The following is a 27,882-nucleotide window of genomic DNA, read 5'->3' as shown; positions in this document are numbered from 1 at the left end:
AAGAGGAGCTGGAAATCTGACATCCACAGGAGATCTGTTTGCCAGGGGACCTGCAGCCGTGGTTGGAAAGATGTGGCCTTTCTGCCTTCCAGCCCCAAACGGTGGGCTCTGTTTGCTATGCTTTGGGGGAAGGAGGCAAGATGTAGTGCCTGGGGCTGAAGGCAGGAAGGAAGCAAAGCCCCCAGCTTGGCTGCAGATCTCGGGGCAGAGCGAAGGTGAGGCAGGAGGCAAAAGCACCTCTGAGTCACGTTTCCTGCAGTTATGTGCCACTCCTTCCGTAGGACCTAGAGGAAACGGTGCAGCCCCTGGTAGCCACAGGGTGGTTGGCAACTTTGGTGCGTTTTGGTGCTGCAAAGGGTGCAGAAATACCCGTTTTAGTGAGATATTTGCACTGTGCCCAGCAGTGCTCTGGGTGAAGGTGGTGTTGGAGTTTGTCCTGCGTGTTGTGGTGCTCTGAGGGGTGCACGAGAGGAGGGCCACGAGAAAGCTCCTGTTCCCTGTGCCTGGCCCCGAGAAGCGCGGTGTGTCTGAGCTGTGTGGCCTCTTCCAGTGCTGCACATGGGTTCCTGCTTGGATCCTCCCCTCCTGTCTTTGTGGGTTCTCCCTGGCTCCTGCTAGGTGTGGCTGTGGCCTTCATGGCTGGCCTGGTTGTTGTCACACCCTCATCTTCCAAACCCTGAGGCAGGAGCAGAGCAGGAGAGGCTTGCAGAAAGCCGTGCTGTCCTCAGGCACCGTGTGCGTGCTGTCTGCCCTGGTGTAGCCGTGTGCTGTCCTCCAGCTGTGTCCCGACCCCCCCGGTACGCCCTGGTGCCTGTCTCAGTGGCTGCAAGCTCCCGGTGGCAGGGAACGTGCATCCACACGCGCGTGTGATGTGTGTGTGTGTGTGTCCATACGTGCTAGTGCTGCCCCAGTAACCACGTGTCACGGCTTGTAACCCCGTGGCAGGCTGTAACTGCTTGTAGCGATGCCGGGCTGTGCAAGGTATGACTCCCTCCCCAGGCGTGACGGCCGGGCGTGCGCAGCGCTGCAGGGACTAGTAAGTAACGCCCCGCTCCCCGCCCTGTCGTGCCACAGGCCCGTCTCCTCGTGGCAGGAGCCCGTGTGTCTGCCCCTAAAGCATGTTTTCTGTGTCCAGCACAAGGGAGACGCTTCCCTCGAGGGGCCTTCCCCCTCAGAGGCGTGCCGCAGGCTGTGTGCTCCTCCCCACCCGTGCTGGCAGCGGGCCGTGAGAGGAGACCTTGGACTGGCGCTTGCATACTGTCCGTCCCCGCTGCATGCTTGAATGCGACGTATGAAGTGAGTATCGTGCCCGTGGAGGCGGGCTATTAACACCTCTTTTCTCTTTGCCTCTAGCCCCGATGAAGAATCTTCGCAGAAGTTCATTCCCTTTGTCGGGGTGAGTGTGTCTTGGTTACTGTCTCGAGCCGCAGGGGTTCAAACCAACTTGTCACCTGCTTTCTGGGGTGCAGCAGGAGCACTTTCTTCTCACTCCAGAGACGGAAGCGTGATGCTGAAGTGCTGCGACCCGCAGCCTGTCTCTGCTGCAGGCCAAAGCACCGAGTTAGTGGGAGTCACTCACTGCTGGCCACGTGCAGAGGAATGGGCTGTGTTCCTGAAAACCTGGCCTCAGGATTGCTGTGCTGAACGTTGCCCCGTGTATCCATTCAGCCAGATTTGTGTTCCGATGTCAGTCCTGTGTGCTTGTCATGAGCAGTCTCCAGTCTTCTTACCATCCCCTCTACTCCTGGGAAATGGAGGGTGCATCCCTCTAGGGAGGTCACAATGCCACGGTTATGTTTGTCGGAGGCAGGAGGTGTGTAAGATATTTTAACAAGTGAGTATGTAGAGAGACAGTACACATATAAGTAATGTAAATTGAGATAATGCTCCCTGATTTTCCTCCCGTCCTCATGCTCCCAGCTTGTGTGGCCACGTGCAGAACGTGTTTGTGCACAATGTACTCTGCCTTTTCTAGATTCCTTCCCTTGATTTGATCATGCTTTTCAATTCCTTAAGTTTTAGGTATCCAGTCACTGACCTGTGGCCCAAAGGATATCCCTTGACTGCTCTTCAGCTGCTGGATGTCCTCTTCACAGCTTGTGCTGCTCTCCTGTAGCTTCTCTTTCTTGCATGCTGGTTGTCTTGTTTTGCCTTCTGTGTTGGGCTGCCTCGTGTGTTCCCGTTTGTATCCCTGTCAGTGCATCAGAGCTAATCTGAGATCCCGAGTTGTTCAGAGAGTTTATCCACTCTTGCACTCAGGCTGACCCTGCTTTCACTCTGGGGTCTCATCTCAGCACAAATCTCTCTGCGGTGCTCCATTGTTTGCTGAAGGAAAGATGTCTTCTGCTAAAGCACAGGCACATCTTCCTGATTTGCTCCCTGCTGCTGAGTTTTGCTGTGATATTGTACGTGTCCTGTAATTGCTGGTGAAGAACTGCTGTTAGGAGACAGCCGGTCACCTTCCCAGTGACAGGAAAAGCCCAGAAGTGCTTGAAAGCTCCTGGATTCATCTTGCCGGAGCTGTTTAAGCTCTGCAAAGCTTTTCTTTGGGGCCAGTTTAGTTCAGTGCCACGTGCAATGGGAGTGTTTGTCCGGCTCCTTTTGTACAATCGTTGTACTTACAGCACAGCACTTTATCCAGACTGGATTTGATTGTCTGAAAGGGGAAGAGTCAACAGGTCTGTTGTGTGTGTAATGCTGCCAACCTCCCCAAATTTTGCCTTGGAGACATGGGTTGGCTTCCTACGTTGGCTGGGAGAGAGGGTCAAATTAAATGCTTCTTATTCCTGCCTCTGACATATTCCTGACACAGTAATTCTCCATGAGACATGTCCAAAGAGACTCTTAAGGGCCAATTACAGGCTTCTCACCAAGTACAAAGCTGACCATGAACCGTTCTGTCCTTCAGCTGCAGCCTGCTTGGAGCTGTTGGCCAAGGCGGGGAGGGAGCCAGCGATCTGTGGTTTTGTGTCTCCTGATGCTGCTTGGACTCTCTTGGTTTCTAGGCTGCAAAACCTTCTGTCCTGCAGCTGGGTCATGCAGAGTTTGATCCAGAATCAAGCAGGGCAGCGCCGTGCTGCTCAGCTGGGCTCCGAAGAGGTGAGAGCAGAGCCTCACGAGGGACCAGCCGGGCACAGAGGCTGGCGGAGAGGCTGCATCCTCAGCCAGGTGCCAGGAGAGTTAACAGGATGCACATCGTTCCCCAGGGGAGAGGAGGTTGGCTGGATGGAGGCTTTGTTGGAGCTGCAGCAGACTCAAGCCCCTCCCTGAATGAAGGGAGGGGAAGGTGTTGAACCTCGTCTTCCTCTTGTGTCTGAGCTCGAGCATCATCAGGCAGCCAGCAGGAGGGAAAAGGCCAACAGAGATTTCCTTTCTGGCTTGCAGATCAAGGTGGCTGTAGGCAATTTTCTGTATTGCTCGCTCTTCCTCTGACTCTTCTGCCTCCCCTCCTCTTGTTCCCAGCTACTCAGTCTGCGAAACATCCTCCTGACGTTTAACTCACATGGCACGAGTGGTTGCTGGACTGCAGGGCCTGATTTGTTCCCCTCTGAACAGAGAGTGATCAAACCGAGCTGCAGCCCCTGCTAAGATCCCCAACTCCTTTTCCCAAGCCAGCGTCCTCTCGGGGAGCCACTGCACACATACAGCTGCGGTTCGAGATGGCTTTTCCAAGCCTGGAGCTAACAGAGTCTACCTGACAGTGCTCTGGCAGCTGGTGCTGAGTGTACAGCACAGCCCTGCCCCTCCAGGAACTGTGCAGACTCATTTGCTTCTAATGACGGGATCTTTTTTGCTCCTGTAATCTGCTCCCTGGAGATGTACTCTAGACATGGTCATCCTGAACTTAGCCATCTTCTGTTCTCAACCTAGATAGGCCAAGCTGTGTAATTTCTCACTCCAAAACAAGTTTTATTGACTTGAGGTCACTTTGCAGCTCTTCCCCACTTGTCAGCACGTTTATGGTGCAGACGTTAGCCCTGCATACAGGTGTAAGGCCCTTAAGAAGGGTCTCTGCTGCGGTGCATGGAGTAGTGATGCCCATGCAGATTATCCCAACAGGGCCCTGCTTTATATCTCCAAGGGTTGTTTATCTCTCTAGGCCTAGTGTGTTTTTTGGAGCTTGCTTGCAGCATGCCCTGTTCCACAAGTTCCTGTTAGCTCTCTGAGCGTGCCATTTATTCTTGTTCCTGGCTGCACTGACCGGTGGTTGTTCGTACCAGAACACATTTGTGTTTGTTTTACGGTGTGATTGGGGTTGTTCTCAGCTGTACATGTGATGGGTTATCTCATGTACAGTTGGTCTGTGCCCCACTGGCCTTGTGAGGAGCTTTATATTCTTTGCTGGACTCTTCTCTTGTTTGGAGATTCGAAAACTTTGTCCCTTTTGTGGTTTCCTAACAAACCCAAGCTACGGTGAGCCCTGGAAGTGGCTGCAGTTGTGTGGTGGAAGCAGTGTTAGCAGCTGCATTGGAGCCATGCTGAAGAGATGTTCCCACAGGTGTCACAGGCAGCCCCTATAGCTGACACAGCCTGGGGCTGACCTTGGGCTAGTCAGAGCTGTGCAAGTCTGTAGCAGCTCCGTGGGGTCGGTGCTGATTTTTGGATACTTCAGGGAAAGGTGGTGAGCTGGTTCAGCTTGGCTGGACGCAGCTGGGACCTGCCTGGCCCTTACAAGACTCTGCTTCCTAGCATGCTTTTACGCTGCTCTGCAGGGCCAGAGCCAAGGGGGGGTGTAGGGTTTGGCTTAGTCTGGGAGGTGAGGGCTCCTGAAACTTATGGGACTCATGTTTCATAGAGCTGTGCTGTTCTGTTCCCCCTTTCTAGGTGGTGAAGGTTGGAATAGTGGAACAATCCTCTGCAACGTCAGGTAACAAGCATCTTGTGTGCGCTTTCTTGTGTCATACGGACAGTGGGAGGCTGATTTCATGGGCTGAATGAGCTTATGTGTTGTTTGTGTCTCGAGGTTTTGTAAGGTGAAACTGCTTTTATTAGCTCTCAGTTCTCTGTTGCATTTAACTCCGAGTGGCTGTCCTCACCCCAAGAAGCCTTTTTTCTTGATGCTGTATGAGGAGCTTCAGGCCAGCTGAAATTCCCTCACCCTCGTGCAGGGAACTTCCACTCAGATCTGAGCAAACCCCTTTTTTATGTGTCTTGTCACCGGGGTGGGTTCACCGCGGTGGTTATGTGAGGTTCCTGCTCCAAACCAGAGGGGGCAGCTCAGTCACCTAATAAATTCAGCATCAAACACAGTCCGACCCTGGGAACTCCAGGACAGGCAGCCAGTTTGCTTCTTACCCCAATACAGAACAAATACCCACGTGATGTGGGCATGGGGGCAGTCAGAACCGGTGAGCTAGCCGATCTCTGGATCGAGCCTGAACAAATCCACCAGAGATCTGTGCGGTGTGTGGGCAAAGAGACTGAGCTGTTATCCTAGCGTGCGTGTGCTGGGCCCTGAGACAAACCCAGACAAACTGTGGCTTCTTCTCTGCAAGGTGACTCTGATGACGCAGCTCCCTCAAGCTCCAGTGTCCTTTCTTCTACCCCGCCTTCTGTGTCTCCTGCTGTGAAAGAAGCCTCCCCCACGCCACCTTCCTCGCCGTCTGTCACAGGCAGCTTCTCGTCCTCAAGGTAAAGCTCGTTTTGTCTCATTATGCTCCCCCTTGCCTCTGCTATGATACACACAGGGAAGAGGAAATCTGGTTGGGAAGGTTTGTGTTCTCCCTCTTCTGGTATTTGCCCTTTGAGACTGGATTCTGTTGGGGAGAGGTGTAGACCAAAAAAATACCTAATACACAAGACGTGGACATCACCCAGATGCCTGTTCCATAGCTAGCCTAATCCCTCGCAATTGTTATAAAATGTTTTAAAGGGACTGTAAGGGCAGAGGTGCTCTGTGGGGTGGTGAGCTGACAGCTGTCACTGGCATAATGGAGCTGCAGTTTCCATCCGAGCATATCCGAATAGCAAGGAGACAGCACCTGTAGGCAGCACAAGCTCTGGCTTAGCTGAGAATTTTGCAGGTAAAGGGAGGAAACCAGGAGATTACTGGAAAAGAATTGCCCTGAGCAGGCCTCTTGCTTTGTTGCCAAACAAGATGTTGCCTTAGCTGTCTTACAGTTTGTATGTGGTTCTGGTACCCACCTCTAGAAGGACGGGGTGCAGGGGAGCACAGGTAATGTGACCAAGGGGCTGAGCAGCATCTTATGAGGAGGCACTAGAAGAGCTCGGATTCCCCAGATTTGGGGAGGAGGAGACAGGGAGGTAAGAAGCTCAAGTTTTGCAAGATGACCGTGGTGCTAGGTTTGCTGAATCCTGAGCTGTGGTTCACCAAACCTGTGGTACGAGGCCTGGGGGGGCGCAGTGAGACTGGCAAGAGGTCGGTTAAAAGGGAGAAAGGAAGGGGATGCTGGCAGCAGGGAAGGTGGATTGGGACCACGTTTTTCTCTGCTACTTCTGTGGCAGCAGGATCAGCAGATCCGACATTCATGGAGAAGCAGATGCATCAGTTGACACTAGGGGGTGATACAGGGATCCCCTCTGCCATCCGTAATCCCAAAGAAGGCTCTGCCTTCAGAGACTGGCCTCACATGCGCTCCCTAAACAGCATTTCCTACTTACCCACCACCCCAGAGAGCCCTGTGGGGCCCTTTCAAGCCTGTTTTAGATATCAGAAGTTAAAGTTTCCTTTAACAAGAGGAACTGGAAATGTGGAAGTCCCAGATTAGCAGGTGCCCAGCGACTGGAAGGTGTTAGTGGCCTCCTGGGGCAGGCTGAAGCCTGCTTCCCCCCAGTTCCTGCTGCTGAGCCCCTTGGAGCCCTCCTGCTGCCCAGGCAGGTCCCAGCAGCAGCTTGTTGGCACTGCTGGGGCTGTGCAGGCTCTGGAGAGCAGAGCTGGCTTCTCCCGTGTGAGTTCCCCACGGGCTTCTCAAATGGGGAAGTGGTTTGGGGACCCGTTAGGCTGTACGAGCTGTGAGGCGTGGAGGTGGCACGTCTGAAGCTAACACCTCGGCTTTGGGAATCGGGTACTTTTTAGCCTAATGCTCTGCGGTAAAATCATTGAGAAATGAGGAAGTTTAGGTTCAACATTATTCCGTCTCTACTGATCTGTATGTGACAGCACAGGGGGGTGGAGGGTGACCCAAACTGAAAGATTAACCCATGTGTTTAACCAGGGATGGAGCAGGATGTCCTGTGCAGGCAAAGTGGGAGCATAAAAATGCTTTGTCTTTACAACTGAAATGAGAAATGTAGAGCCTTAAGACTCGGAGAAACTGCAACTTTTTTTATTAAAAAAATAATAATCTCAGTTTGGAAGTTGTCCTGAGAAATCAAACCCTGGTTTTGGTGATCCAAGATAAACTCTGCTTTGCTGTCTGGCTTCAGATGAGTAAATGACAAAGAAAAGGAAATGATTTGCAGAGAGGACTGTAACAATTGTCCGTCCTTGTTTTACATGAGAGCTTCTTATTACAGAGGGGATGTAGACGGATGCTTATTTTATTCAAGAGCACAGATTCATATTTTTTTTTTTTTAACAATTGCCATTTCTCAAGCAGGGCACACAGTTAAATGTAATTAGCCAGCAGACTGGTAGATAAGATTTTGTCGAGTGCTTGCATATTATTCAACACCGTGTCGTTGTGTGGGAAGAAGCAGGGGCTGTAGGTCAGCTGCAGGCCCACTGCGTGGGAACCCCTGATGCAGAGGCAAGGGGCGGGCAGGGAGGGCGGTGGAATTTCCCAGGTTGCTCATCTTCCCTTTTCTGGCTCAAGAAAGGCAGGCAGCGTGTTTTGGTGACACATGTCTGTTACCACACAGTGCGCGGGAGTCTTGGATAGCACGTTGTGTCCTGAAATCTGCCGTTGTTTAGCAAACATGGCAGGACGTGCAGAGCCTTTTCCTAGCACAGGAATTCCCCAGCCTGCAGCAGGGCTGTGCAGCCGATTGCCCTGCACCAGCTCTGGGGCAGGGACCTGGGAGATCAGGGCTCCTGTGTGACCTGGTGGGGCGTTAGGACAGGTGCCTGTCCTCTCACTCTCTGCTCAAGAGCAGCAGCCACTCTGAAAAAACACAGATGGGGAGAACTTTGCTGCCTGCCGCACAGAAGTGATCATCTTGTCTTGTTTTCTAGCCAGAGCCTTGGTGCTGAGCTGATGGGCCTGCAGGTGGATTACTGGATTGCAGCTCCACCCGTGGACAGAAAGAGAGACCCGGAGAAGAAGGACCCCTCCACTACCAAAAACACACTGAAATGCACTTTCCGGTCCCTCCAGGTCAGCAGGTTACCTGCCAGCGGTGAGATTGCCACCACTCCGACCATGTCCATGACTGTCGTGACAAAAGAGAAGAACAAGAAAGGTAGGCTGGATGCGTTTGCTGCTGCCAGAGGCCAGGAATGCAATGCTGCTCTCCTTGTTCTGCCACTCTGAGGCTGACTTGTCAGTCCCTCCTTGCAGTGACTTACTCATATTTTTAGCCCCCAAATCCCTCGTCTGTCTGTAGACGAGAGGTGGTTGTGTAAGGTGATGGTTTGAAGGGGTGGCTCCTCGTTGTGCTGTAAGAAGGGGATGTCTTCACACCTCCAGCTGAGCAGCTAAGGTGGCAAAGCCCAGAAGAACAAAGGTGGGGGTGCAGAAAGGTCATTTGGGGGTGGCTGTGCAGAAAGCCAGGAGATACGCTGCTCTGGACAGCTTCCCTGTGTTCTTTGTCAACCCACTGGTACGGGTTTGGGGTGTTAGAGTACGGCTGTCACAGCCAGACCTGCCAAATCCTTGCTAGCTGTGCTCGTCTTTGGGGCAGGTAGTGTCACTCCCAGCAGGTTTGCAGCAACGCAAGCTCTGGTGCTCCTGCACTGAGTGCTTTGTGGGACAAGGAGATATAAAAGAGAAGTTCTCAGTGCAAACAAAGCCTGATGTTGATTAAGCTCATGGCTTTGAGTGTGTTTCTCTTACCAAAAAAATGCGGTTTAGTGTCAGTAATTCTGTATCTGCATCTGGCCTTGGTAACGTGAACCATTAGGAATGGTGAACAGCTCTGCAGAGGAGCACTTACAGGGAAGCAGCGAGGCAGTTCTGCACTTGCATTTGACTGCCAGCAGCTGTCTGGTGCAACATCTTCCTGCAGTCATTCCTGGTGGGAGTAGAGGTTTGGGGGCTCTGAGAGGAGGTTTGCAGAGCCTCCCAGACCCGTGGCTGCAGGACATGGGCACGTAACCGCAGCCAGGCTGCCCAGGGCCATCATAGCCGAGGCACTGCTGGGACCAGAGCTCTCACCCCCAGCCACATCTCTCCAAAGTGGCGTGTCTGTAGGGGAGAAGCAATCCTGAGACACAAGCAGAGCTCATCGCTGGGCTGGCTGCAGGGCCTGGGTGCGTGCCCGATTTGGCTGGAGCGCGGCGCTGCGCCTGGGAGCCACCTGCAGTGTGTGGGACTCCCCCTAGGTGGTGCGGCCGCCCGGCAGATCCCTGGCTGGGGACTGCTGCACATGCTGCTGTTAGCCCAGCGTCCCTGCAGAGCAGCAGGAGTCCCCCTGAAGCATCCCTGCGGGGCCTGGCTGTGAGCTGGGAATGCTTCTTGGAGAGACAGCCAGGCCTGAAGTCTTCGTGTGTACAGGCGATGGTGCAATGTCACCTGCCAAATGGGTTAAAATTAAAATCAAGGTTAGAATTTTGAGACGTGAACAACGTTTAAATGCAAAAACCCAAAGGAGTGGTGGTACATCTCCTGTGAGTGGCAGAGATTCACATTGTGCCGCTTTGATTTTCTTCCAGTGATGTTCTTGCCCAAGAAAACAAAAGACAAGGAGGTCGAGTCAAAGAGCCAGTGTATTGAAGGAATCAGCAGGTTGATTTGCACAGCGAAACATCAGCAGAACATGCTGCGGGGTAAGTGTGGCTTGCATCCCCTCAGGCTCCGGGGTGAGGCTCAGCTGCTAGTGTCTTCCTGCAGACAAAGAGCTGAGCTGGTCTCCTGCCCTGTGCCCTGGAGCCAACGTAATGGGGGCCTTCCTGGGGAAGCGCTTGCATGTGGCCCGCGTGGGGGATTGCTTAATAGGTCTGGGATGTGGGAAAATCCTCCCTCTCCTAGGAACTCCTCTGAATCAGTGCCCTGGATGAGGACAAAGACTGGGCCAGGTTCCATCTCCCCTCCCTGTCATTCAGGGCTCCTTGTGCACATCTGGGAAGGAATGGTGGAGGGCCGTGAGTGCCTGCTCCTCTAGGCAGGAGTCTGGCACAAAGGCACACCACAGTGATAGGTTTGCCTGCAGATGCTCTAAAGTGCCTGTCAGCAGAGCTGTGCATCCCGTGTCTGTACCCTGTCCAGTTAATAATCCCCAATAATTCACTGATAACCGCAGAGAGATCTGCTTTTAGGTCACCTTCCTTAATTCTGGCCCGATCCCTGTGAGAGGGGTGAGCGTAAGGGGTGGTCGCAGAACATGCGTCACCTCTTCAGGAAACAGATCTCCATTAAAAGTGCAATGAGGAGAGACTTGTTTCCATCTCTATGAGAGCACATTTGCTCAGAAAAAGAAAGCGGAGAGTGTTTAGGAAACTGGAGGGATCAGATCAGGTGAAGCTGAAATCAGTGGTCTGGGGCAGCCTGAGCTGTTCTCCCTGAAGCTGGTCTGCACTCGAGCCTTTTTCCCTCGTGCCTGCAGCCACTTACAGAGACAGCAGGAGGGTGGCTGGGCAGAGCAGCTCGTACCCTGAGCGCAGAACGTGGCCAGGCTTCCCTCTGCTGACTGCAGGGAGATTTCTAGCAAAGCCGTTTCTGGCTGACCACTTCCACTTGCTATTTTTTAACTCACCTTCTTTTTTTTTCTTCTCCTTTTTAACCCTCCCCTGCAGTCCTGATCGATGGGGTAGAGTGGAACGACGTCAAGTTCTTTCAGCTGGCAGCACAGTGGTCCTCTCACGTCAAGCACTTTCCCATCTGCATATTTGGACACTCCAAATCTAACTTCTAGCCCCGCTCGGCGGAGGGACCTTCTGTCCGTCCCAGGGACTGCACACCAGGAGCCAGGAACTGCGTGCCAACTCTGACTCGCGTCGCTCTGCCCTCTCCTGCAGAATTAATTACAGATGTGCTTGGATTACTTTTGAATTACTTTTTTCTATTAACTCTTAAGTTTACTACAAGGGAAGGAAACCCCTTTAAACAAAGGCAAAAAAACAAAAAAACAACACAACAAAACAGTCTTAAATATAGATGTGCTGACAACAAAGCTGTGGGGGAGTTGGCAGGAGCAGGCAACCTGCCCGAGAACACCTACCACTTCCAAGCAGATAGCTGAATTACTGCACTGCTTATTAACCTGAGACCTCATTGGTGTGCGCCGCGGGCTGGGGAGCCGCGGATCAGCTGGAACAGATTTTGCAGAAGAGCACGCACGTTACGATGCATTTGGCCCCCTCCCTCCATATTGCTAGCAAAAAACAAGGGCCAGTCTTTCTTCCTGCTGCCAAAGGACGAGAGATCAGCGAGGCTGGAGGGAGCTCAGCGGTCTGGTTTGGGAAACAAACCACATGGCTAGGGAGATCTAGAGAGGAGCTCGCCCTTCGGTGCACCGAGTCCGCCACGAGGACAGGCAGGTGCCTGTGCTGAGGTGACACCTGAGGAGGGTTGGGCAGGAACAGGAATTAGGGAAACACGAGGTGCAGGGGAACTCCAGTGTCCCAGGTCAGTGACGACGACCAAACCGAGCCAGTCACCACGTCCCCGCCGCTGGCTGCGCTGCGGAGGGACGCCACGCCAGTGGGGTCGCTGCTATTTACATACTCACACCGGTTATTTACCTGTCAATAAAACCTCGCCCAGCCTCTAAAGGGAAAGGATTTTTTTAATAGCCGCAGATTTTTTTTAACGCTTTCTAAAAAAAGAAAAATAAATAAAAAATAAGAGGCGGGGGGTGTGGGGTGCGGGGTGTGAAAAATCCAATTGCCAAAAAAAAACCCCACCCCAAACCCAGAAGGTGAGCCGTTGTCTGTGAAGTGATGCATCACTGTCGTGGCTGGAGTCAGGGCCGGCTCAGCTCTGCACGTCCAGCTGCCTTCCCGTCCATCTGTCAGACTGCACGCGTGAGGCCGCCTGGGCTGCTTTATCCGCTCTGCCTTTGTCCTGCTCCCACTGCGCCGTGCTCCCCAGAGCCGGCTGCTGGCTTCGCCTGGGTGTATGGTCGCCCTGCCCAGCCTAACACCCAGGATTTCTCCGCAAGGGGTGCTGCGGGCAGGTGGCCTCCTGCAGGAAGCTGCCCTTACCGTCTGCTTTTTGGATATCCCTTCGCAGGGGCATTTATTTCCCCACGGGCTGCGTCCCTTCCCTTCCCAGCAGGATGTTTGTCCCTGCAGGGTGCTGCCTGCGGGCTGAGGCTTTGCCACGAGATTCAGTCCCAAGCTGCAGCTGGGACACGGGGGAGGATGAAGGCAGCCAGGTTCGTTGTCCCTTCGGGGCAGCAAGGTGTCCTTGGGGGAGCTGGAGGAGTGAGGCTTGTGGTGTCTCATGCCCGGGGCTCGTTTTGGCCTGGCTCTGGCCGTGTTTGTGTTTGCTGTGTGCATCTCGCAAGGACAAGGGGATGCTCCCGCAAGGTGTGGCAGGCAGCAGCTCCGGGCAGCCCTGGTGCTACGGATGTGGCTTTTTGCTCTCTGGGCTTCCCGAGGTGTTCGCAGGAGGGACTGGAAGCAGGTAGATGGGGCTGAGGGAGCAGCGTGTGCCTGCTGTGTCGAAAAGCAGATGCCTCTGGCCTTTCGGGGTGAGGGACTGAAGCTTTGGTGGGGTCCTTTGGGTCCCCGCCTTGTGAGCAGGTCTGGCTCCAAAAGCATTTCCAGAGAGCAGTGATGCTTCTGAACCTTTCCCAGCATCCACTGGTCAGGTTTTTTTTGTCTTTTTCTTTTTTTTTTTTTTTTCTTTTTTTTTTTCCTCCTTACCCTTGGTTTCTGAAGGTCTGGAGATTTTGCTTTGTCCTGCTCGGTGGCTCCTGCCCGTGTGGCTTGGAGCAGGGTGCTGGCGGTGTGCTCTGTTGGGGCTGCTGCTGACGGGGAGCAAGGGGTCACCAGGCGAGAGCGTGATCCCTGCTGCCTCTGGTGCCTGTCGCGGGGCTGCTTCGCCGAGTTTGATTTCACAAAATCCTTTCCCAGCACAAGTGCACCCTGCCTGGCCGGGGACAGGGCATTCCCTTCGAGCCCCCCGCGGGAGGAGGACGCCGTGTGGTGCTGGGCAGGCCGTCTCGTCCTCTTGCTGTCCTCCTCCTCCTCCCCACGGGCAGCTCTACCTCCGTCTGCCTGTGCCAGGAGCTCAGCTCCGGTGCAAACGGCGGCGTGTGTCCACCGGTTCGTGCATTTCTGGCTGCCCTGAGCTGGTGCTGTAGGATTGAGTAGCGTTGCCTAGCAGCAGCAGCGTGGGAGATGGCGTATAAGGCGTATAAGCACATCGCTTTTCCCTTCTTTTTTTTTTTTTTTTTTTAATTTTATTGAGGCTGTTGCATCGGGAAAAAAAAAAAAAAAAAAGGTTTTTCGAGGAAATTAGACGGGACGGGACGGACAGACTGACCGCCTGCAATAACTTTGTTTACTGGGGAGCGAGGGGGGAGCGTGGCCGTGCTCCTCCCCGCGTTTCGACCTGCTGTACAGAACCAGAGGGTAGCTAGCGCGGGGTTTCCGTGGTCCTGCCTGTAAATGTGTGTTGCCCCGCGCTGCTCTGTGTGTGTGTGTGTGAGAGGAGCGCTCGTGCTCGTTGCGTTTCACCTTGGTTTGCATTTTGTGCCACCTCTGTACAACCAAACTCCCCAGGAAGCTCTGCGCGCCCGAGGGCTTGCGTCCCCGCGGGGTTTGTGCCCTGGGGGTCTGGCAGCTCTCAGGTCTCCCTCCAGGCGAGCTCCTGCTCTCCCAGCAGGATTTGGGGTGAGCACCGGGGCTGGGAGCGTGGTGGGGGGAGAGGTGGCTGCGTGTGAGCTGCTGGGTGCAGACAGATGGCTGGGGGCAGGAGGCGGCGTAGCCCCGTGTTCAGCTCGAGGGGTTTGGGGAGAGGTGCAATTTAAAGGAAGAAACACCCCGGTGTTACCTCACCAGCCCGGGTGGGATTGGGCTCGACACAGCTGGTGTCCTTCCCAGTTGCTGGTGGGAGCAGGGCTCCTCCTTGCTCAGAGGTGAGGCCTCAAGAAGAGGCTCGCTGCTGTCGCTGTGCTGCGCGAGGCTGACCTAGTTTATCAGTGCTGGAGAGCAGAGGACAGAAGGAAGGGTTTTGTGGCGGTGTGTTGCACCTTGTGCTTCCTGCTCCTCTGCTTTCGTTTTTTTTTTTGGAGACTAAGGCTTGTCCTTGGCCCTGCCTGGGCTGGTCGGCTGCTGGCTGTCCTGCTGCACTAGCGATGTTGCAGGGGTCTTGGGTGGCTTGTGTAGCTCAGCGCTGCAGTCATTGCTCACTTCATTCCTTACCCTTCACATCTCAGCGGGAGCTGCCGAGTCCCTCCTAATTACACATGAGCCTGGGGGGAGCCCCCGTCCCCGTGGCCGTGTTTCGCTGTGTTATTAGCACGTGCTTGCTGCTTTATCCTGCAGGGCGGGCAGGGGCAGGAGGCTGGAGGCTTCCTGGGGCTGGAGGAGCTGTGCCTGTTGGTGTGCAGTCATCCAGCTTGGCCGAGCACCACGCTGACCCCTGCTCACCTGAGATGACAGCAAAGGCCTCGTCCTGCTTAGGGGTAGTAGGAATTCAGCTGCAGCTTGCCCCAAATGGCTCTGCCTGGTCATTTCTCACCAGGAATGGGTGCTGGAAGGAACAGCGGAGAGCCAGGGCTTAGGGCATTGCACCTGGTACCTCAAATTTTAAGAAAACCCTGGTGAGAGGAAGCAGAGCTGATGGCCTGCTGCTGCTGGATGTGCTGGGGGATCCTGGGGTGAGGGCAGTCCTGCTGTGCAGCAGCACCGGGCTGGGGGCCTGGTGCTTCCCTGGAGCTAGGTTGGATGCAAGGTCCCCGTTCCTCTGGTCTCAGTCTGGTGGATCGCTGTGTGGTGACTCGTTTTGGTGTGACACTCCCTCTGGGCTTGCCAAGTAGGTAGGGAGAAGGCCAGAACTGAGCAGCAACATCTCCCAGAGGATTTCTGGAGCCTCTTTAGCAGGGCTGTCAGGGGAAACCCTCCTGCAGGGACAGTCAGCGGCCATGGGACAGGCAGGAGAAGGGGACAGGCCAACTTGGAAAGCAGCAGGTGACTGGTTTCCTTAAGGAAGAGCTCTGCTCTTGGCCACAGCAGTCAGCTGCTGCTTTGCACCTTGGCCAGAGAGCATCACCTGCCCCACTGGAGATGCCACGGGGAAGCCCTGTGCTCTGCTGCGTGCCACGAGCCTCGTCCGGACCGCAGCGCACAGGGGGACGTTACCACTGTGTAGGTTCCTGAGTTGTCCATCTGTTTCATCGTTGTATTGTTTGGGTTCTATTATTTTTTTTTTTTATGAAGACATTAAGTGTAAATAGCCTTTTTTTTTTTTTTTTTTTTTTTTTTTTTTTTTTGGAACAAACCGCAACGTGCTCGACCTCGTCAACTATTTTATGGTACTAATGCAACACTAATAAAACTGGACATGAAAGCACATACCCGTCCCGTGAGTCATCTCTCGGCAGGGGCTGTTCTGGGGCAGTTGTCTCTGGTAGGAAATGCCCTTGGAGGCTGCTGCCAGCAGCTGGTCCCTTAAGGCAAGGTGTCGAGCTCCCTTTGTGGAAGGTTTTCCTCCATCCTGAGTGTGGGGTGGGAGATGGGGGGAACTGGGCTCTGGGTTTTCTTCTGGAGCCACGTGGGAGACGGAGCAGTGAGGTGCTGCAGTGTGTTGTACAGGGACCTGTGAGCAGGACCACGATGTGCTTTGTTCAACTTCTCACCACTGCTGTAAGGAAGAGGAGAGAGAAAAGAGAGTCAGGGCAGCCTTCCCAGGCATCACCTCCTGTGCATGAGCAGGCTGGGAATGCCCTCAGCTCCTCCGGGACAGCAGGTCTCACCGCCCCCAAGGGGTCTTAGCTACAGGAAATCCAATTTTGAACAACAGTCGTGTTGTTTTTTTTTTCTTGCATTGTACCTCCAGCTGCCCAGCAGAGCTGGTGGAGCAGCACATCCTCTCCCAACAGCACTGTCCTCTCCTGGTTTTTGCAGCCCTGCCGCCCTCTCCCCTTCAGGAAAGCAGAGGACCAGCCCCCCAACACCAGGGAGCAGGACATCTCTCGTGTCTTCTGCAAGGGAAGATAGGTGCAAAGGGAGTTTGAAGGGCTGACCTTTTGGTCCTGGTCCCTCAGGGAGCTCAGCAGGAACGGCCCTGCTGCCGCCGAGCAGCGGGAGGGCTGTGCTGGGAGCAGGGAGCAGCAGAGCGGGGTGATGAGCAAGAGGGGAATGGAACTGGGTGTAGCGAGGATGGGTCAGGGTCAGGGTGTGCCCGCTCGCATGCAATAGGCACGGAAATCTGCCCTCGCCCACGTGTGCTGGGATGAGCTGATTTGGGCCAGGCGGCCTCCGACCGGGCTCTGGAAGCGCCGGCATCTTCTTTTCGCAGGTCTCAGCCTTTCCCTGTGGATGTGCTCCCTCGGTGCCGCATGAAAGGCATCGAATGCAAGAAATGCCCCATCAAAACACACCGAGGGCTTTCTGGAAGGACTGTGTTTGCCATGGGGAGAGCTGGTGACACCCCCAGGACCGGGCTTTGGCGGTGGGAGACTGGGCTTTGACGATCCCACTCCTTCCCCGGCTGCGTCTGCTGGAGCCAGCTGCCCTCCTGCCGTTGCACAAGGCCCCGGCGGTGACCACAGCCATTGCTCAACGTGGAAGAGAAGCAGCAGGGAAGTCCTGACATGTTTTTGTTGCTATCGTTTAAAAACCCATTTAGCGTCTGGCAAGAGCAGTCAACACCACATGACTGGCCACTTCTTGGTGTGCAACCACCAAGTGCCCCATGATGCGATTTGTAAATATTTATTCTGGATAATTTTTCTGTGTCCTACTGAATTATTTTCCGCTCGGCGGAGCAGTGGCGGCAGCAGCCGGTCCCTGCATGCAGCACGGATGGTGGTGTCCACAGCGGCTCCGTGGGCACAGCTCAGAAAGGAGGGAATATCGTGGTGGTACCCTCCATGAACTGAATGTTTTTGGATTTTCACTGCCAGCTGGGCTTTCCTGGCTCACTCCTTGCAATACCGGAAGGTGGAGGCATGGCCTACTGGGATGTGGGGCCTGATGGAGATTTTGGCACCTCTGGGTGCTATGTTGAATATGACTGTGCCACCCGTGGGCCCTGCCTGACCACGGTAGGGCCTGGGGCTGGGACCATGCTCAGCACCAGGTGCTTCCACAGCCCTGGGTCAGGGCTCGCTGCCTGGCCTGGGCCTGGCATGTGGGACATCAGCCTCGTCACCCTCACAGGGAGCGAAAGGCCTGGTGGTTTTGGCCTGGTGTGAGCACAGGCGGTGTGTTTGTGTGTGAGGGCTGTTTTGAGCACAGGTGATATACATGTGTGTGAAGAGGGCTGGGTGTAAGCACAAGTGATATATGTGCCTGTGTGAGGACTGGGTGTGCACACAGATGGTATACGTGTGCTTGTGAGGGCTGGGTGTGAGCACAGGCAGTGTGTGTGTATGTGTGTAAGGGCTGGGTGTGCACACAGATGCTATATGTGTGTGTGTGAGGGCTGGGTATGCACACAGGTGGTATATGTGCGTGTGAGGAGGGTTAGGTGTGAGCACAGGTTGTGTGTGTGCATGTGTGAGGGCTGGGTGTGCACACAGATGTGTGTGTGTGTGAGGAGGGCTGGGTGTGCGCACAGGTTGTGCCCGTGTGAGGGCTGAGTGTGAGCCCAGGTTGTGTGTGTGTGTGTGTGAGGGCTGGGTGTGCGCACAAGTGGTATATGTGTGTGTGTGAGGGCTCGGTGTGCACGCAGATGATATATGTGCGTGTGTGAAGGGGACTGGCTGTGCTCACAAGTGGTATACGAGTGCCCATGTGAGGGCTGGGTGTGCACACAGATGTTATACGTGTGTGTGAGGGCTGAGTGTGAGCTCAGGTGCTATACATGTGTGTGAGGAGGGCTGGGTGTGCACACAGGTGGTATATGTGTGTGTGTGAGGGCTGGATGTGCACAGATGGTATATGTGCCCGTGTGAGGGCTGGGTGTGCACACAGATTGTGTGTGTGTGTGTGTGAGGGCTGAGTGTACACACAGGTGATATATGTGTGTGTGTGAAGGGGACTGGCTGTGCTCACAAGTGGTATATGTGTGCCCATGTGAGGGCTGGGTGTGCGCACAGGTGGTCTGTGTGCGTGTGAGGCGGGCTGGGTGTGCGTGTGCCTGCGTGAGGCGGGCTGTGTGAGGCCGGGCGGGCTGTGTGTGTGTGTATATGTGTGTGTGTGTGTGTGAGGCGGGCTGTGTGCGTGCAAGGCGGGCTGCGTGTGTGTGTGTGTGTTTGTGTGTGTGTGTGTGTGTGTGGTGTCTGTGTGTGTGTGTGTGTGTGGTGTCTCTGTGTGTGTGCCCCCACGCTCCGCCCTCCCCCTCCATCCTCCCGCAGGCCTCTCCCCTCCCTCCCTCCCTCCCTGCCGTCCTTCCCCTTCCCCTCCCTCTCCCCGCCGCCGTGCCCCTGCCCTCCCTCTTTCCTCCCTCCCTCCCTCCGTCCCGGTGCCTCCTCCCTCCTCTCTCCTCCTCTCCCTCCCTCCCTCCCCCGGCGGCGCGGCCCCTTTAACTCCGCGCTCCCCTCCCCCGCCCGCCCCAGCCTCCATTTTCCAGCGGCTCCGGCACCTGGAGGCGGCGGCGGCCCGCAGCCGGCCATGGCCGCCAACATGTACCGGGTCGGAGGTGAGCGGCCCCCGCCGCCCTCCCGCGGCTCCTGCGGGGCCGGGACACGCGTGGGGGGCCCGGGGGGGAGCTGCGGGGGCACGGCCGGGGATGGGGGCGGGCTGCGGGGGGTCGGGGCGCGGGGGGAGGCGAGCACAAAGATGGGCAGGCTGCTGGAGGGCTGCCCCCCTTCCCTTCCCTTCCCTTCCCTTCCCTTCCCTTCCCTTCCCTTCCCTTCCCTTCCCTTCCCTTCCCTTCCCTTCCCTTCCCTTCCCTTCCCTTCCCTTCCCTTCCCTTCCCTTCCCTTCCCTTCCCCCTGCCTCTCTCCCCTCCCTGCCCGCTCTCCCATTACTCTCCCCCCCCCCTCCTGATTGCCCTTTGTTTTAACTCACGGCAACACAGAGGAGAGGCAACAGGGCCCCGGCGGGTGGATTTGATTTTATTTTATTTTAGGGAAGATAAACACCCAGGGTGGTCTGGCGGGGAGCTCTGCGCTCAGCCATTTTCCCTTCGCAGAAAGTGTGCGCCGCAACTTCTCGCCCCCCCCCCCCAGGAGCTGCTTTTGGGGAGATGCTTTTTGGGGTCCCCCCCTCATCCCCAGACACCCCACGTCCTTCGGAGTTGGGTAAAACCAGAGCAAAGTGAGCGAGGGAGACGACACAGCCGGGGTGGCCGAGCCGCCCTGCCTGGCTGCCACTACTTTTCTGCTTTCTCGGCCTGCCCTCACTTTGTGCTCTGGGTTTTTTTGCTCCTTTTGGCACAGCCATACTTTTTTTTTTTTTTTTTTTTCCTGCTTCTTGGTGCCGTGGAGGGATGAGATGTGTCTCTGGGCCATCCCGGCTTTGTTTCTTGGAGGGTCTGAGGCTGGTGTGCGGTGCCTTGTGGTGGTGGATGGGGGATGCTGAGAGCGGCAGGGCGAGGGGAGCTGGGGGGATTCACGGCTGTTTAATGTCACGGCACCACTCTCGGGTGGGATATCATCCCTGGTGCTCTGCACGGCCAGGTCTGCGGTGGGCAGGGATCTCTGCAGGCCCCTGGGCCACCTGCTGCTGCTGCAGGCTGGCCTGGAGGATGCTCGGGGCCTGCCCGCCCCGTGGTGGCATCCCGGAGGACCACGGTGCAGGGATGGCATCCTTCCCTTGGGCCCTGCCCAAAGTGTTCGGCCGCACTCAGGGCAGATAACAGCGCCCAGACACCAGGGAAAACTTCCTGGTGTTGCAGCTGGCGTCCCTCGTCCCTCATCCTCTCCCTGTGCACCTCTGAGCAGAGCCCTGCCCTGCCAGCCCTGCGCCCCCCGCTCCTGGCTGTGACAGCAGTGACATCCCCGCTGGGCCAGCCTGCCTCTGCACGTCCAGCACTGCCCACCCCGCTGCCTCCCGTGTGTCCCAGCCCTCCAGGTGGCCTTCCCAGCGCTGAGCAGCGGGGCAGGACCCATCCCTTCACCCCGCTGGTGCAGCACGGGGGGATGTTGGCTGCCTTTGCTGCGAGGGTGCGTGCTGGCTCTTGGGCACTCTGTTGTTTCTCCAGTTGTTTTTCGGCAGAGACGCTCTGCAGTCAGCCTGTGGCGCTGCAGGGAGTTATCCCATCCCAGATGCAGGACTCTGCTTAGCCTTAGCTGAACTTCCTGAGGTGCTTGTCAGCCCGTTTCCTGGCTTGTCAAAGTTCCCCTGAGTAGCAGCCCTGCCCACAAGTGTGTGGCATGCTTTTCCTGGCTCCCCAAACTTTTGGTGAGCGTGTTCCAGTCCCAATCCATCGCAAAACGTCCACGGCTGGCCCCATGTCGGTGCCGAGGGATGCTGTTAGCAGCCAGGTGAAGGCTGTGCTGCTGATCGCAGTCCTCGGAGCCCAGTGTTCATCTGGTGAGCCTCCTAATCTGCTGCCCAGTGCGTATCCACCTTGCTGCCCAGCCCTTATCTCAGCACTTTGGTTCGAAGGCTCCTCTGGGGGGCTGCGAGGCCTTTGCCACACCACCTCCAACACCCCTGCTCTCTCCTTAGCCACACAGCCAGTCTTTGCATCACAGTGGTGAGTTGGATCAGTCGGGCATGATTTCCCTTTGGTATTTTGGCTGGTCTCAGTCACCTCAGTGTGCCTGGGAGCAGCGTCCAGGCCTCGCTCCGTAACCTTCCCGGGCGGAGGGCAAGGCAGCTGGCTGGTGGCCAGGGTTACTGCGCTCTGGTACCCTACATATGGATGGAGTCTGGGTTTGCCACACGACCAGGACCAACACATGGGCAGATGCAGCTGTTTCTGTATGACGGCTCTGTTCGGCCCGAGGAGTTTGTGTCACTGAATTGTTTCTGTCCCCGGTGCTGGTGGCTCCCGTCAGTGGGAGTTGTGTGCGGACTCCAGGGCAGGGTTAAGCCCTGAATGGGGTTTGTGCGTCGTCATTTCATAGACTTCCCTCTGGAAGAGAAACATTCAGCAGATAATCCGCTGCTATCCTTTGGTGGTTACCAAATTGTGTGCGCCAACTCCAGACCGAGCAGCTGCCAAAACCAGCTCGTTTGTCGCAGATCAATAACGCTCCTGGGAGTGTATGGAGATCGCTTCGGGGCTGGTCGTGAGACGCTGTGAATCCCTGTTTTCGTAAACCAGTGGGTGGGTTGCACTTCTCTGACAGAGACTGGCTTTAAGTGCCATTTTTTAGTGTTGGTGCCCAGCGGCTCCGTTATAGAGGAGCCTGGCAGCCTGTGTGGGGCACCCGGGTAGTGGAGCTGCAGGAGTTGGGGCTGCTGCTTCAGCGGGTACCAGGCTCTGGGTAAGGTGAGTGCTGGCACCTAGAGAAAGCAACTGGTTTTCGTGGTCCTGAGGTTCTTTCGGTGCACCTCTGGTGGGGCAGGGGGTCAGCGCCGACACAAATTGCCCCCTTGTAAGTTAACACTGATTGTGGGGGGGGTGTAAAACTTGTATACGTGTGAAGTTGCTGGGTTGTCAAATTGTGAAATGAAATACAGGAGCTTACTCACCCCGAAGGAGCTCCTGGAGTTGTGTGCCTCCAGCCTAGCAGAGGTGAAGATGTTCTGAATGAAGGTTTTCCAAACGGCAGCACGGCGAGAAGGGGGCTCTCCTCGCCTGGAAGGAGTCGTGGGGCAGAGCGGCTGTCTGCCCGACCGCAGGACACATGGGAGTGCTGGGTAAACACCAGGTCTAGGGAACTTGGGACCAGCTGGGCTGGAATTTGGGGCCTCTGACGAAAAAACGCATGTGGGAGAGAGATGCTCATTGTTCTAGCTAGCGCTGGCCTCCCCTTTCAGGAGAGTGCTGTGTCAGCTGCCTGGAGGAGAGCAGGGTTTGCCTTCCCAAGGCTGCTTCACCTGCACCTTCTCCAGGAGTTCACCCTCAGCACGAGCATTTCGCTGGTGGCTGTAAGGGACCGAGCCCCGCTGCAGGCTTGTGGCATTCCCCCGACGCAGCGGAGCGACGATTTTCTGCATTTCCATCTTGCAGCGATTGGAGGAACTCGAATCCTTCCACCTTTCCTCCTCCTCCTCCTCGCGCTTTGTGTTTTTCCGGGATTATTTTTAATCTGTATCAGGCACCCGATCTGGCTGCCCGTGGGACTGTGCGAACAGCTGAATGGGCTCAGTGGGAGGGCTGGGAACAAGGGGATGGGGAAAGAAAGGAGAGGAAGGATGGAGGAAGAACCGCTGAAGCCAACACTTTTGCTGAGGCAAATGTTTGATTTATGCTTTTAGATGAAAAGCTTTTTATGTGTTCTTGGTTTAGGAGTTACCCTCTTGCTTGGGAGCATGCTAGGTTAGAAAGCGATGGCTGCTTTTGAGCTTATGGTGTGTTTAAGGTGTGTTTGAGTGGCACGTTTATGATCCTAGGTCAGTCAGGCACACGTGTGCCACCCGAATCTAACACACGGAGGGTAAGTGATGCTCTGAGGTTCCCCCATAACTGGTGGCTGGATTAGACCCGACGCTGGTGTGCCTGTCCGTGCTGTGGGCATGCTTCTCCTTTCAGCGTAACCATCCCCCAAATTTACATACCTTGGCCTGGAATCCAAACTTCTCGTGGCTCCTGGCATCCGTAGTACTGCCCCAGAGCTGCTGCAGGTGGCTGAATTTGTCCTCTTGACATCGTAGTGATGGCAGGAATAATTTTCCGTGCTTTTCCTGTTAAAAAAAAACTTGGGTACAGAGCTAGCAAGGTGCATGTTGTTGAGTCTAGGCCTAAAGCACATAATCCAGATAATTTAAGTACAGGGGCACGTGTAAACCCTCTCCTGTCCCTCTTTATTATCAGCATGTGGATATTTGGGGTTTTCAGCAGGGTTAGTGGGAGTGCCCCAGGAGCACAGGCTCGGGCGAGCTGTCTTTTCACTCAGTTACTAACTTAGAGCTGACGTTGGGTGCTTGAAGGTAACTTGAGCTGAGAGTGGGCTTAGTGGGGAGAGGTATTAAATAACTACTAAAGGTAATAAAAATGAGTTTGTTCTCGCCGCTTACTAATGGGTTTCTGCAGTTGGTGGTCCTAAAGGATATAGGACGGCTTCTAACTCATCCCATTCCAGCCGCTGGGTTCCTTCACCTTTTCCTTTAGCTGCTTCTAGCTACACCAAAATTCATCTGATGTTCTGCACTCCTCCTTTCCCTCTCCCCCAAGCGGGACTGCTTTGATGAAAGAAAGATGTTAAGAACCGCGGCGTGATGTGGAGCTGCCAGACAGCCCCGGCGTGCCCCGCTGATGTGTGTGTAGGGCTGCTGTGGGTGCGCTCCGTGGAGCCGAGCAGCCACGTGCCCTTGGCGAGCACCCGCTCAGCTCCTGCCCCGCGGGGGATCGTGGCTTCTCCCCTCCCTGTCCCAGCAGGACGGCGTCTGTAGGGGCTTCTGCTGGGTGTTTTTTGGCAGCTCGGGGTGCTTGGGGCTGGCCGCTCCCCTGGGTTTTGTGGGCAGCCGAGCTGAGCTGCAGCGCTCCTCCCCTGCTGCTTCCTCCGTCCCGTCGGCCGTGTCTGCCTGTTCTGCCTTCCAGCGGTGGTGGATGACAGACACCCGATAAGCGAAGGCACTTGAGAAGTCCCTCCTTTTCTGTAATTCCGTGAGGAAATGTCTCTCCTAGTGAGGTTTGGGTTTTGTGTGAATGGGAACAACCTGCACCTTCTAGCAGCAACTTCTGATGTTTAAATGTCTGAACTTTAAATAAATAAAACCACCTCATCTCTCCTGGGCAGCACAAGAAGAGGATAAGGTTGTTGTTAATGTTTTTGGTTCAACTTCTAAACTACTCCCGAGTAGTTTGGGGTTGCTTGAAAGTGGATATAAGCTGTTGGAGTCGCCTCCATCTAGTTCTGCGCCTCTTCTGACAAGTGATCTGTGAAGTCAGCGTCACTTCTGGGCCAGGATCTTACACTGATCTTATTTCCTTCCAAAATCGTGATTTTTTTCCCGTTCCCAAGGAGGTTACTGGCTGAGACTTTTACCAGTCATGCCCAAGTTTCCAGTGGAGTTCAGGTAACTGGAGTAGCTGGGAAAGGTGCTTTTGTAGGGCACTGCAGTTCCAGGTCTTCAGGATGTCACAGCTTGCAGCTGTAGCTCTAATATACAAAGAAGCCCTGCTTCAAAGCGTGTTTTAAAGTCCCATTTGGTTCCTCCTCTCCTCCTCAACTCGTAAAACCAAATTTGGGCTGTTGGGCTCTGTCGCTAACAAGAACTAATGAGTTCCCCCTGTAATTGTTTAATGTGTAAGAAAGCATTTCAGTAGGGGAAGACATTGAAGAATTTTTCACAATTAAAAAAAAAAAAAAAGACACAACAAACTTATTTTAAAAGGAACTTTGTGGTTCAGAGGGGGTCGAACTCTTGTGCGTAGATGAATAATTTAATTTATTCCCAGTTGCAGACAGGGAAGGTCCTCGTGTTGTCCTATAGGATATGCAGCATGGCCGTTTTGGGAGTTTAATGCGTTGCAAGATCATCAAAATCGGTGCTGGATTCTCAAGCATGGCAAAATTTACTCTGGGAATATTTGTGGCAACCTTTTTCTTGCTGTCTTTCGCCAAGTTTGTTTAAATAGACTGTAAAGCCTAAGTTGAACTTAAGGGAAAAAGCGCCGTTTTTGGGAGCTTCAGGAAATGCCATGTATGCTTTGTGCTGCTCCTACTCCTCTGACACACTGGTCTTTTGGGGAGGATACTTAATGGATTGAACTCAATTTGGTGCCTCAAGATGTGCTGAAACCACTGGAATCTCAGTGAAGAATTCGTCCTGGAAAGAGAATAGCCGAATTGCTTCTGATTTGCTTCGTTTGCTTCACAAAAGACTTGAGATTTCAGCTCGACCTCCCCGAAAAATGTTATTTACCTATAAACTCCGAAGGCTGGGTGGGACCTAGGCCTGGCTGAGCAGAGGAGGCTCCTCGAGCGCTGCTGCTGCCGATCCGTGTCTGGTTTGCTGCCGGCGTGGGAAATTGTCATTTTTTTTACAGATCTCCTGTGCCCGCGGGCTGTCAGGGCGAGCAGTACCTCGTGGCAAACCTGAAGACTTCCTCAATTTGTTATCCCCACGCTACTGTAAGGAGAAGCTCCAGTCTCAAAGAATGAGGTTTTCCTCGTGGTCTCCTGCAGGCTTCACCTGCTCCTTTTTGGTGCTCCTAACTAACCCCATGTCTGCTCGCTGGCACGAGGGAGGCAGCAGGAGGAGTTGCCTCCAGAAGGACCCGTGCAGGACCCACGAAGATTTCAGGCTGCGTAGCAAGCAGGCTGATTTTCTGGCTCTTTGGCTGGATCATCTTTAAGCAGGAGGAGCATTCTCGAGATAATTTCTCTTGTCATTGATGTATGAGGTTAACTGCGATAAGGAGAAGCTAGTTGGCAGCTTTAAAGCGAGTTTGGAAGAGGAAAAAAAGGAAAATTGAGACTTCTCCTGTCTCTTCCACGTGTTACTTGCAAGCTGCTTAGTCTTGACGGTGCCTGTGCTTTCACAGTCCTGGTCCTGCGCTGCCAGATGTGATCTGCATCGCCTTCAGCTCATGATAAGGGCTCTGATAAACCACGCACGGTGTGCCCCAGCTAACGTGGGGACGTTGTGTGAGAGGAAGAGGACGGCTGACACTCGACCAAGCATGAAGCCAGCGTGCTGCGAGGGGGCCATTCCCCATTTAGCACGGGGCTTGTTGTTGCAGGGCGAAGCTGTCAACATCTGAGCAAAGTCGAGGCAGCCGAGCGAGGCGGTTCCTGTGGCTGCTGCCGCGGGTAGCGGCGTCGATTCGGGCAGCGCCTGCTGGCGGGTGCTCGGCGCTGGGCTCACGCAGCTCAGCGCGGTGTGGTGAAGCACATCAGGGCACTGCTTTGGTTCAGTTCAGCTTTTTCAACTGGGTGAGTTCCTGGCTGGGTTTCCCACGTGTGTGCCTCGCTCCTGCCATCCAAGGCGAGGCTGGCACAACTCGAGGGGGCGGTATGGGAGGGTGGGGGATGAATCAGCTGCGCTGGCACTCCTGTTTAAACGAAGAAACATCTGCAAAGCTATGGCAGCAATTTATACTGGGACCGTGTCTTACATTGTGGAGCCGTGATGTTTTTGGTCTGGCACCGATACCGTGCTCCTGCACTTCATAGGCTGTCATGCTGTGACCCAAGCAGTTAATTCATGTTGGCTCACCGAACTCAAGCATTGCTCTTTTAAAAAAAAAACCCAAAAACAAAACAGCCCACCCCAAAAAACTTTTTATTTTGTTTCATGAGGCTGATACCAAACTCCGTGTCCAAGTACTTCAGAGGTTCTTGTTTTGCAGCTCTTGGGATACTTGGAGGGAACATGAAGCTGTTTTCTTCTGATCGTCGGCACTGCCTGAGTGTATCTCGTGGAAAAGAGTGTTTTTCTTCCTTGCCCTTAGGAAGGAGAGGCGCAGTGGGACAGGCTGTTCTCTTGGCTGCAGGAGCAGCCCAGCGTTAGGGTGCGGTTTGAGGATACTCGTCTCCCCTGCCTGCCGTCCAGAAGAACCCCCAAGGAGTTCCCTTCCACCTGGTTTCTCCATCTATTGAGTGTTTCTGTGACTTGGCTGTAAATTAAACCATCCTGGTGGTCCCTTACAAACCAGCTCTTGGGCAGGATTTTTGGTTTTAAGCCTGGGCTCGTTCCACAGCCGGGTCTGTGGCGTTGCCCCCCAAAGAGTTGCGCTGGCCCAGCTGAAATGAGAGGCTCGCGACTGCTCCTGGAGAAAGCGGTCATAGAGCTGCATCCTCGGGATGTGCAGCAGCAGAAGAGGTAATACAGAACAGAGGATTGGTGTTGTGTCCCGACATGCTGTAAAGCAGGAGAGCAGTGGTGTTTTTCCAGGAATACGTCGTGTAGTGTCGTCCCGCAGGGAGTTGGTGAACCCGAAGGTCGGTGCTGCATGCAACGTGCCTCGCTTACAGCTGGGGCATGGGGGGGACTGGTTGGGATGGGTTTCCTTGTGCTGCCCTACAGCTGGCTTCTAGGAGCAGAATTGCTCCCTCATCCTTGGCGAAGTACTCTGGAAACTCGATTTTATTCCCAGGTTTCTTGCCCTTTCCCTTTTCGAGTCTTGTTTGTACAGTCTCCCTTTCAGCTGGCGTCTCCAGCAGCAGGTATTTCGGCATGGCATAGTTCTTATCTCAGGGCCAGGACCCGTGACGTACCTCTGCCACCCACCACCTCTTCCTCAGGTACAAGCTCCGTGCCTTGATCAGAGCTAAGATCTCAGGTCTGTAGCTTGCTGCTGCTAGCAGAGTGCCTGCCTCCTTCCTCAGCGGGGACGGTGAACTTCAGGGAATGCACTTGGTCGTAATGAATCAAATCAGAAGTTAATCGAGCCCGGGACCTGCCCCGAACAGCCCTGGCAGTAGTGGTGTTGGGAGGTGCCTAAGAAAGCGAGCACTTCTGGTAATTCCCCCAAACGCTGGGGAGCCTCCAGGGAGTTGCTTTAAAATCTAGGCTATTAATTGTTTCTGAAACGGGAACCGTTTTGTAGCTTTGTCTGCCTTACCTTCCTCACTTGTAGTTTGCAGTGTCTCCATTTTTCAGATAGGGACCGGTGATCAGAACTTAATTATCTTTGAGACTTCTGTTCCTCTGCGAAATGTTTGAAAGTGAACAAAGGGTTCAGGAGTTAATAGAGAAGA

The 27,882-nt window shown here is 54.7% G+C and overlaps 2 protein-coding genes across 9 annotated transcripts in view; both read left to right on the top strand.

The window, feature by feature from the left end:
- PACS2 (phosphofurin acidic cluster sorting protein 2) overlaps window positions 1–12,918 on the top strand; it is a 66,443-nt gene extending 53,525 nt beyond the window's left edge. For all 7 annotated transcript variants that reach the window (XM_082766123.1, XM_082766124.1, XM_082766122.1 and 4 more), the window contains 6 exons: window positions 1,354–1,396; window positions 4,825–4,867; window positions 5,496–5,631; window positions 8,135–8,361; window positions 9,773–9,886; window positions 10,853–12,918. In XM_082766123.1, the coding sequence (XP_082622249.1) occupies window positions 1,354–1,396; window positions 4,825–4,867; window positions 5,496–5,631; window positions 8,135–8,361; window positions 9,773–9,886; window positions 10,853–10,971 (682 nt within the window). In that variant the 3' untranslated portion in view covers window positions 10,972–12,918. The remainder of the gene's footprint in view (window positions 1–1,353; window positions 1,397–4,824; window positions 4,868–5,495; window positions 5,632–8,134; window positions 8,362–9,772; window positions 9,887–10,852) is intronic.
- A 5,748-nt stretch (window positions 12,919–18,666) lies between these two features.
- MTA1 (metastasis associated 1) overlaps window positions 18,667–27,882 on the top strand; it is an 80,905-nt gene continuing 71,689 nt past the window's right edge. For both annotated transcript variants that reach the window (XM_082766061.1, XM_082766062.1), the window contains exon 1: window positions 18,667–18,815. In XM_082766061.1, coding sequence (XP_082622187.1) covers window positions 18,788–18,815 — 28 coding nt within the window. In that variant the 5' untranslated portion in view covers window positions 18,667–18,787. The remainder of the gene's footprint in view (window positions 18,816–27,882) is intronic.

Source organism: Aythya marila (genome assembly GCF_965140915.1).
Source record: "Aythya marila genome assembly, chromosome: 8".
Taxonomy (NCBI): domain Eukaryota; kingdom Metazoa; phylum Chordata; class Aves; order Anseriformes; family Anatidae; genus Aythya; species Aythya marila.
This window is presented reverse-complemented; position numbering and strand designations above follow the sequence as displayed.